The 10,211-nt window shown below is 43.1% G+C and overlaps 1 protein-coding gene and 1 long non-coding RNA gene across 2 annotated transcripts; one reads left to right on the top strand and one right to left on the bottom strand.

Annotated features, from left to right (window-relative positions):
- Positions 1–730: 730 nt before the first annotated feature.
- Positions 731–5,415, bottom strand: LOC119300948. Its single transcript, XR_005146817.1, has 8 exons — positions 5,176–5,415; positions 3,929–3,977; positions 3,791–3,847; positions 3,620–3,682; positions 3,457–3,545; positions 3,248–3,345; positions 2,210–2,282; positions 731–1,348 (listed from the first exon to the last, which is right to left on the bottom strand). It is a non-coding gene; the product is annotated as an uncharacterized LOC119300948 (long non-coding RNA).
- Positions 5,416–7,251: 1,836 nt separating this feature from the next.
- On the top strand, positions 7,252–9,231 carry LOC119300947 (probable non-specific lipid-transfer protein 3). The gene is made up of 2 exons (XM_037577854.1): positions 7,252–7,685; positions 8,878–9,231. The coding sequence occupies exons 1-2, from the start codon at positions 7,327–7,329 to the stop codon at positions 8,885–8,887; spliced, it is 369 nt and encodes a 122-aa protein (XP_037433751.1). The 5' UTR covers positions 7,252–7,326; the 3' UTR covers positions 8,888–9,231.
- The last annotated feature ends 980 nt before the right edge of the window (positions 9,232–10,211 follow it).

The following is a 10,211-nucleotide window of genomic DNA, read 5'->3' as shown; positions in this document are numbered from 1 at the left end:
TTTGGTTGTTTGTTCGAGAGCTGGCGGTCACACTTTTTCCTGTTAATTTTCAATGTGTAATGACAGGCAGAACCCACTGCTCATAGGTACGAAAATAAATGTCATTTAAGCTCCACGTTTAATATATCTCAGTTTGTTATCCACACTTGAAATACTAGTAAGCGTGCATGTGCAACGCACGTCTTTATTAGGATATAAAATTACAACTTTTTATATGTAACAATAAAAAAATGACGAATTCTCCATCAGACTAATGGATATAATTTAACAAAGGCTTTCTTTTATTCACCGTCAAATATAGTTGTAGTACTCCCTTCATAAGAAATATAAGAGCATTTAGATTATTAAAGTAGTCATCTAAACACTCTTATATTTGTTTAGAGAGGGAGTACTATCTATAGTACAAGTTATTGAATTAGCTGAATTAAACATAATAGAAAAGAAAAATCTATAAATGCCGCCATCATTGGTGGCTTCGCCCTGTACTAAGGACGTGGATGGTGATCAACGGGCCCATAATGCTATAGAAGGAAATATGAGGAGAAGCCTGACCAAAATTGCACTGTGTAATTTTAAAGAGAAGTACAATAATTTGTTCCTTCACATATAAGAATCAGATTTCTATTACCCCGTCCGAAATTAATTGTTTTAGATTTATTTAGATATGGATGTATCTAACATGTGTCTAGATAAATCCGTATCTAACAAATCTAAGACAAGTAATTCGGGACGGAGGGAGTATGTAACAAAGAAATATCATGACTATCATGTCAAGTGAAAGAAATTTCCAGGAGAAAGTGTGTAGGTATATCACCAATTAATAAAGCAGTACATGTACATATTCCTCTTAGTATTTTGTACTCCCTCTGTAAACTAATATAAGAGCGTTTAGATAACTAAAGTAGTGATCTAAACACTCTTATATTAGTTTACGAAGGGACTACATGGATAAAATTGCCACTTAGGCCAGCTCAATACTTGTTTCCTCCCTTGCCGCCCGCGCTGCTCCGGGCATTAGTACCTCCTCTGATCCCACCGCCAACAATTTTGCTCCCGGCCACCAGTTCCTCCACTTCTCCCGGGCCCCCTGCACCCGACTGTTGCGCCGCTGCCTCCTATGCTCGTCCCAGACACCTCTTCCGCTCCTCTAGGCCACTGCCTGCACTGCTTCTCCCAGGCACCACCTCCAGTGCTACTTTCAGCTGCAGCTTCTCAGGATTCTCTTGGCCTCGTTCACCACTGGGCTCTTGTCGTTGGTGCTCGGTGTTGATGATGCCAACAATGGCCAAGAGCAGTGATATGGATAACAGAAATTGAAGATGATGTGTGACTACACCAACTTGTGTATCTGCAGAAACAGAAGACACTTTACAGTGACTAACTGAATTGTAGAAGGGCTAAAGGAAATCCAATAATCATAAAATAAGACATAGGTATAAAGTGGGACTGGTACAAATGTTTGCGATGATAAAATGGATGAAACAGTAGCTAAGCCGCAACTAAAAATTTATAAACTCTCACACTAAAATAACATACACAATTACTCAATGCTGCGACGTCTTGATAGACAATGGTCTTGGTGCTTTTCTCTGATGTCATCTCTTAAACACCACCTTTCCGTAGTTGGTGTGTATTGTAGACTGGTGACAACAGATTATATATTGGCCATTTCGACAAGTGTGTAATCAACTTTCAAAGACATTGATAAATACTGCAGTTATGATAAGATGCTTTCATATTCATTAACCTACACAATTATGTCTTGTTTTGTTAGGATAACAATCAGAACCCAAAAATAAAGACATCAAAAACTTAGTTTACATCTAATACATGGAATAATATTGGGTATATTTTGTCTGAACACCATTAGCCCTGATAAAAATTGGCATGGCCAAGCCAAAAGGGCACAGCCAAGATATTGGAAAGTCTCCATTGTTTGGTTTGTAGCCATGGCACCTACAGTACCATTCTTTGTTGGCAATCATAGACTTTCATTTGGTTTGAGGCCAAATGTCTTCAGAACATTTGGCAACATACATTGGCATGAGTCTGTGGTTTGGTACTGAAATTCAGATTTTCGGTGATGACGCAACAAAAGACGGTCAATTAGATATGTTACTGGACTACAACATATAATAGCATAGATGCAAGCAAGACTAATTGCAGTTTCAGTCGACATGGTTTTATACATGTATTATTCAGCCCATACCTCGGTAATAACATCAAACCTAATGTCCCCAAGCATGCATCAGCTTTGTTGCCTCGTCAGTCCAATTCATGTACTGCCAGCAAGAAGGATGGATGCAATTTAAACTTTCAACAAAAATGACAAAGGATCCATCATGTTCAAAGTTCAGGAATTAAGGATCCATCCAGTTCAAAATTATATAGTTGACAGAATCACATGCACGTGCTAGTTCAAGAGTAGATTTTCTCTGTTGATAGAGTTGCAAATAACAAGTAGATTTTCTCTGTTGAATGAAACAAGTTGGTATGTTATCAAAATAACAAGAATGGGCTTGCAAGTACATAGGAGGTGTAGAACAACTTTTTTTTAATGTTTCAACATTAAAACTGGCAAGGATGAGCTTGCAGGTTCATAGATGAAATACTACTCAAAATGAAAAATGAATGTCCCTTGCAGAAGGGAAGGGATCGAGGCAATCCAGTAATAGGTGCAATCATGATGACTTAAAAAATGTGGAATACACACAAAGTTTCTTGTTGATGGTACCAGCAGGCTCAGAGTTTGTCACGTCGTTGTTGATGGACTGCACATTCGACTCATTGAGATTTCTACTTCACTGAGTCTGAATGGTTTGGTCACACAAAAGCATATTTTACCACAAAACTTAAAACTTGTAAAAGGGTTGCAAGCCTGTCATTCAAGACTAACCATTGGACTTGGCTATAACCTACAAACATATGTGTTATCAATAATAGACTGTTAGAGCAACTGTGTCTTCTTGATTACTCATTTATATTTCTAGTGAAAGAAGCTTGCGCGAGTAAACTGTAAATAAGGTAGTACATGAAATTGTTCTTGCGATCATGATACATGACAAATGGCATAAGAGTACTTGTACCATTTTGATTCTACCTCTATTTTAACTTCATATGCTGCAAGAATATGTCAGTTATTGATGAAGTATTGTACCTGAGAACAAGCAGATCAGTGATCATAATCATACTGTGCTTGGCAAAAATAAAATTAGTTAAGAACGTCAAATTAGCAGGATTGATTTACCTCGCTGTTGTAACCACAATTAGAAGCGCTCCCAACCACTGTTGATCTATAGGTAAAGTAGGTAATTGATGTACAAACACGTTGGACGACATCTCCTTCTAAAAGATGGCCACAAAAGAAAGATTGATGTTATTAACCAGATCACCTTGCTGCGTGGATGATTGAGGTACATCAACATTCAGAACAAGAGCTGCAGTTTGTTGGCATACCATCCGGAGCTTCCTTAGGTGCTCAGCCTTCTTTTCGTCGCTTAGGTTGGCATGCCATCCTTTCCCACCTTGTTTGTTGGCAGATGCTCCTATTTGTTGTTGGCTCGGAGCATAAACAATTTTGCCATTATAAATCATGAATGTAGCAAGAATGTGATCTCACCTGCTGAAGCGTGTGTTTGAGGTGTATTTGCAGAGATTGGGGCCGTAGAGGTCACACATGTATCTGAAAAGAATAATTTACTCGTAAACAGTGAGAAAATGGCATTGTTGTCTGTGAGCATAATCAATTCTGACATTGCAATTAATGAATGTAGCAAGAATGTGATCTAACCTGAAGTGTGCATTTGAGGTGTATTTGCAGAGATTGAGGCCGAGGTCACACATGTACCTGAAAAGAATAATTTACTCGTAAACAATGAGTAAATGTCATGTCAGTATATAGATAACAAGTGGATGGACAATTGGATACCTTTTGTACGTGTGTTGATTATGTCACGGAAAGGGGTTGGTTGTACTATCTGTAACAGAGAAACAAATTTTTGTGAGAACTGGTCCTGGCTAGCACAATCTAGAGCTGCAACCTTCTTTTGTTGTCAAGATATACGACGCTTCACGTTGTATTCCGCTTTCTTCTCATCTGACATTCTAGCATACCATGATTGAACACTTTTCCTTTTAGGATCATTAGTATTAGGATTATTGGTTTGATTATCCTTGAGATTTGCACTCCCATCCATAGCTGTGTTCCTTAGGTCCTTAAGCGGGGAATGTTCTTCTGTTGCAAATGGAGGTACATCCATTCCTTTCTTAGTCATCTTTGGATATAATATTATAAATCTTAAACATATATAGAAGGGCATAGAGAGTTGTGAAGATCCTCCAGGCAGGGCAGAATATGTGCTCTGGAATTCCCGAAATTCCTGATGTAATATAAATAATTGAGATGCCAAAAACAGAGGATCATGAAACACACACACCAGGACTCTATAATTTGTGCAGTGTTGTGCCATCAGCGATGAAGTAGCCTTTTGAACTTTAGCTATGGCATGAGAGATCGAGAGGAATCAAGGCTAAAATTTGTTTTTCATCGATTAGTATATCTGTAACCTAGAGAATAGATGACAGGCATAGCTGTTACAGATTAGATGACTCCTACATATCAGGTCAGTATCTCATTTGCCCTCTATCTATCTATTATTTGTTCATATAACCTCTTCACTACAGTCTCATTCTTCCTTGCTGGTTTTTTTAAATAGGATAATGTGTGGTCAGTCTTGTTATTGTTCAGGCACTATTTGATGCCATATTCTGGACATCTCTTTGTTCCACTCATATCACCATATGCTGTCACTCATCTTTTGTTTTCTATTCTGTCACTCATCTTTTGCTTTATATTCTGTTGCCATCTGCACCGTACAATATGAATGCTCTAGAATTTGTATTTGCTGAACATGGGTCAGGATAATTGATAAAATTTAGAGGCTAAGTTGCTTCTTTGCTGCAGATTTTATCTAGAGCTCTAAAATTGGACGTTGACAAAATAAAGGAAGAAAGTAATTGTACGTATTCTTGAAGCTGTTAGTATTGAAAACTTTCAAAATTAGTGACGATGATGAAGATAATCACAAGCAGAGTACAATGAATTTTGCTTCAGTTGAAAAACAAACAACAGAAGAATGGATTGAGAGGGAAAGAGGTGCCATGGTGGCTAGGTACCGATGCATGAGTAGCCTGTTCCGTAGGAGATAAGGCCGGGGGAGGGTGGAGGTGGCAGCGCGCGCCACAGTCTCAGGTCCGGCCACGTTCGCCAGCGGCCGTCCCGCGCGCCTCGCCGTGTCTCCGGCCGAAGAGCTCCCGCGCGCCTCGCCGCGTCGCCCAGCCGTGCAGCGAGAAGATGAGGCGGCGGCGGCTTGGCGGTTGGGAGGCACAGGGGTGAGGTGGAGAAGAGGCAGGGGAGGTTACGGCGTCGGCGGCGGCGGCGGGAGGCGTCGCCGGGCGTGGTGGGGCGCCTCCTGCAGCTAACGGTGGCGCGAGGCGAACGGCGCGGGAGGAGGAAGGGGCGAGAGACGTGCGGGGAGGAGGGGGCGAGAGAGGTCGTGCGAGGAGGGGAGAGGTCGTGCGGTCGTGTGCGGGCAGCGGTTTTTTTTTCTTTATTTATGAACTGTGGGGCAGATTAGGGATCGATGGATTTGGTTTAATGCGTGGTTTGTAGCCTTAAACATTGGAGGATTAAGGGTCATTAGATCTCGCTAATGGATGGATCTGATTGTTTGGTTCTCTGCCCTCTCTTCCTTTTATAGGGGTAGTAGATGAATGTGAAGGGTTCGTTGGTTGGCTAGAGTGGCTTGTGTCCTTAATTTGGGTCGTGTGTTCGAGTCCCGCCTCGCTGATATTTTAGTCAATTATCGTACATGTACAGCAGTAGGCTTTTTCTGTTAATTTTCGTACCAATATGCTGCTGCACAGTGGTTGGCCTTTCTCGCAAATAAAAAATAATAAGGTTGTTTTGTGCAAAAATCAGTCGGCCGAATGCAATCACTCACTGACAGGTAGGCCCATACACCATGATATGTCCGCATGCGTATTTTGTGACCGTATTTGCACGTGATGTCAAATTAGATGACCACAGATCCGTACTTTTAAAGTTTTAGCACCAAACTGAACATCAAGTGCAAGTTCTATGACTTCTGATGATATTACCTCTAAGTCCAACCAAATCTTAGTGGAGAACTCCATAAACGTTTTACTCCGCTGGATACTCAGCTATTTTTAGGGGATCGGTTAGAAATGCCCGTAGATGGGTTCAAGAGTTCACATAATCGGATCCATGGAGGTGGATGTACCCTGACACAACAGTATTTGTAGTCGTCGCTATGTGGTCTATGAATATAGATGTATTTTTTATCATTTCTGATGTTCGTTATACTGTTATGATTAAATGAATAGATTGGAAGTTTTCTCGAAAAAAAAACGACGGCTATATTTGGTTAGGTGGACAGTGGTATCCCCAACCCATCAGGGTTCAAATCCTGGTGCTCGCATTATTCCTGGATTTATTTCAGGATTTCCGGCGATACGCTTTCAGTGGGAGGAGACGTTCCCGTCGACGACGAGGCGCCTACGGTGACTTCGTAAATCTCAAGATGATATGCCGGCTCAGTCTCTCAGAGGTGCTCATAGAGGTAGGGTGTGCGTGTGTGCGTTCATAGGGTGAGTGTATGCGCGTGTATATGAGCGGTTGTGTCTGTAGTGATGCTAAAAAAAACAATGGACCAAACATGGTGTGAAGATTGTTTTTTTTTTTTGAAAGATCCAACACTTGCTGGCTTTTCATTGATTCAGCAGAGAGCAGATGTAAACATGGTGTGATCAAGTGATCAAATGGGTGACAGAGGCAACAACGATAGAAAAGGGGTCCTTGCGCCCAAAAATTAGCTACTCAGTCATGGTTACAATTCCATGGGAGCAGCCAAACACTGTCTTGAATATGTGGAGCCATGAGGCAGTTTCAGGGGTCAGGGCAGCAACCAAAGAAGTTGTAGTTCACGCCACCAGTAACTTTTCTTCCCGCAAAAAGCATTTATAAAAGCCAAAGTAAAAGCAAAGAGACACATGCCAATTGCAAAGAGATCGAGCGTACTTTCTAGCGAGTACATGCACTTGCAGGGTGGATCGACCTTCTCAATTAACTCCACCAGCCAACAACATGTCAGCGACGGGCATCAATTGCTCAATCAATCCTGCATGTTCACCGTTCCCCTATTTATACCCTCCACGCCACACCCTTTCCTCCACACCATCACACTCCACCAGCTTAACCACACTCATCTGATCACCCATAGCTAGCTAGCTAGCAGCTACCGATCGATGGCTCGTCTCAACAGCAAGGCTGTGGCGGCCGCCGTGGTCCTGGCGGCGGTGGTGCTGATGATGGCCGGCAGGGAGGCCTCGGCGGCGCTGTCGTGCGGGCAGGTGGACTCCAAGCTCGCGCCGTGCGTGGCGTACGTGACGGGGAGGGCGTCCTCGATCAGCAAGGAGTGCTGCTCCGGCGTGCAGGGGCTGAACGGCATGGCCCGCAGCAGCTCGGACCGCAAGATAGCGTGCAGGTGCCTCAAGAGCCTCGCCACCAGCATCAAGTCCATCAACATGGGCAAGGTCTCCGGCGTGCCCGGCAAGTGCGGCGTCAGTGTGCCCTTCCCCATCAGCATGTCCACCAACTGCGACACGTATGTTCTAACCTTTCGGTCTCCTGATCCAAATGCATGCATTTTTCATCTTCTCGCGCAGCCATCTAGTCCAGATCTTGTGCATATTTCCATGTGGTGCTACTCCATAACCGTCTGTTTTCACGTTATAAAAAGCAAACGGTTTTTTACACCAGGCCAAACAGTTGTTTTAATCGAATTTTTGTCAGAAAAGACCATATACGTTTTCGTATTGACAAGAAAGACCACCTTCGAACTATACTGATAAAAAAGACCATGTCCACCGTGGCGGCAGGTGCGGCAGCCGACATGTGGCACCTGCCACCGTGGGCTGAGGCGGCAGGACTGGCCGCCACGAGATGAGGCGGCAGGTCCGGTGTAACAGGTTTTCCTTGCCCCGCAGTACATTTGAATGGAACGGTGTGCTTGTGGGTTTCGTAGCCAGGCCCCGTGGAGCCTGCCGCCACGGCTCATGGCGGCAGCCTGCCCAGATGCTGCGCCCCACGACAGCGGGCGGCAACGTCCATTCGTCGTAGTCCTCTCATGTCACGAAGAAAAACAGGTGGTAGTGATCGATAAACATCATTCTGGACTGGCTAATCAAATTAGTAGTACATGCATGTGTCAATTATATTAGTACTCTCGGCTATGTAGATCCAGGCACGATTAAAATATTGTCTGTCGCGTCGTGCATCTGCAGCCTGCTGTCGCATCCTGCATCTGCGCAGGCTGCAACCCGTTCCGTTGAAATATGCCGCGCGGCTGGGAAAACATGTTACGCCCGAGGTGCCGCCTCAGCCCGTCGCGGCAGGGCCAGCCGCCTCATCCTGTGGCGGCTGGTGCCACGTGTCTGGCAGCCGCACCTGCCGCCACGGCGAATATAGTCTTTTTTGACAATATGGTTTGGAGGTGGTCTCTTCTGTCAATACGAAAGCGTAGGTGGTCTTTTCTAACAGCATCCGAGCTAGTACAGAAGAGAAAAGGTTCTGACAATACAAACAATATGACCCCCCAAAAAGAGGACAAATACTAGAACAACTCATGGGCAAACACGTACCTGCATAGTTTTTCTCAAGAGCTAGGAAGTGAATGTATAGTAACAAAACAGTGATATTAAGTTCATATTGAAGAAAAACGGTCGATTGTGTTTTCTAGCATGTTACATCTGCCGTGATTTTCTCTGACATAATATATATGTCTTATTCTTATGCAGTGTCAACTAGTTCAATATATAATCCTTCCGACGTGCATGCAAGGACGCGCTTGTGTGGAGCTTAATGTCTACGTTGATGGAGTGCTCATACGATATTGAGCTACTAAAAATAAAATAAAAGCTGCCTGCGTACGGCACGAAGCTCTGCTGCATGTGTATTTCAGTACTATGTCTTTGTCTGCACGTTGCACACACACTGTGTGCATATAGTATATTTTTACGCGACATGCATGCACGCGTTCGTATGCGTGAGTGAACCGTCAACTCCTTGCTGTACTCTAGCCGATGTGTACGTGTCATGTGTATGACCTACTTGTTCAGGCAATTAATGAATAGTAATTATTTTCTTAATTATCGATGTGCATGGATGTTCAGGTGTGTGTAGCTATTGAGTATCATGGAGCATTGGACATGTCTAATAAAGAGTCACATGCAAGAAACAAAAAATGAAAGCACATGGAAATTTCTAAAGCTTTTTCTTGTTTTTCTTGTTTTCTAAAGCTATTGAGTATCATGGAGCATTGAGAAGAGGTAATATCATCAGTAGTCATAGAACTTGCGCTCAATGTTCAATATGATACTAGAACTTTGCTGGCGTATTTGTACATATGGGCCCATCTGTTAGTGACTTATGATGCTCGGCCAATGCATTTTTGCACAAAACTTCATTGTATTTTTTTATTTGCAGAAAAAGTTGCCCCTAGCAACACAATTTTGCCGCTAAACCTACTTGTATTTTTTATTTGTAGGAAAACTAACCACTGTACGGCGTTGAAAATTAACGCCAAAAAGGGAACTTCAAGTCTCGAACACGCGCCCTGTAAATTCCCTTTAGCAAGTACAGCCACTCCACACATCATGATCTTGTATTTGCTAAGGATAACAATTTTAGAAGTAGGTAACGCATGTCGAGCTTAAATGGGCTGCAAATACTGGACCTTTTGCACACGCTATTTTATAAAAACTATCGCCACTAGAAAAAGAGCTATAAATGATATGACCACTAATGACGCACCAGACATGTGATACGTCACTACTATATAGCAGTGACGTATCATGTGTTAGTATGCCATTAGTGTGATAGACACTAATGACGCACCAGACCCTCGATGCGCTATTAGTAACATTTTTTTTTCAAAAATACTAATAGCGTACCAGGGCACAGTGCGTCATTACTAGTTTTAACTAATAATGGCGCACCTGCCACACATTGCGCCACTAATATAATTTCTTTTTTGCGAAACTACTAATGGCGCACCACAAGCACCCTATACTCTCCCCCGCTCACTGCCGCAGAGCATCCCCCGCACCCTCCCCAGCTCCACCGCCGCCGA

This window comes from Triticum dicoccoides, chromosome 5A (genome assembly GCF_002162155.2).
Source record: "Triticum dicoccoides isolate Atlit2015 ecotype Zavitan chromosome 5A, WEW_v2.0, whole genome shotgun sequence".
Taxonomy (NCBI): domain Eukaryota; kingdom Viridiplantae; phylum Streptophyta; class Magnoliopsida; order Poales; family Poaceae; genus Triticum; species Triticum dicoccoides.
The sequence above is the reverse complement of the archived record's forward strand: the minus strand, read 5'-3'. Positions and strand labels throughout refer to the sequence as shown.

Coding starts and splice junctions, on each gene's coding strand:
- LOC119300947 (XM_037577854.1), top strand. CDS start 7,327: ATGGCTCGTCTCAACAGCAAGGCTGTGGCGGCCGCCGTGGTCCTGGCG.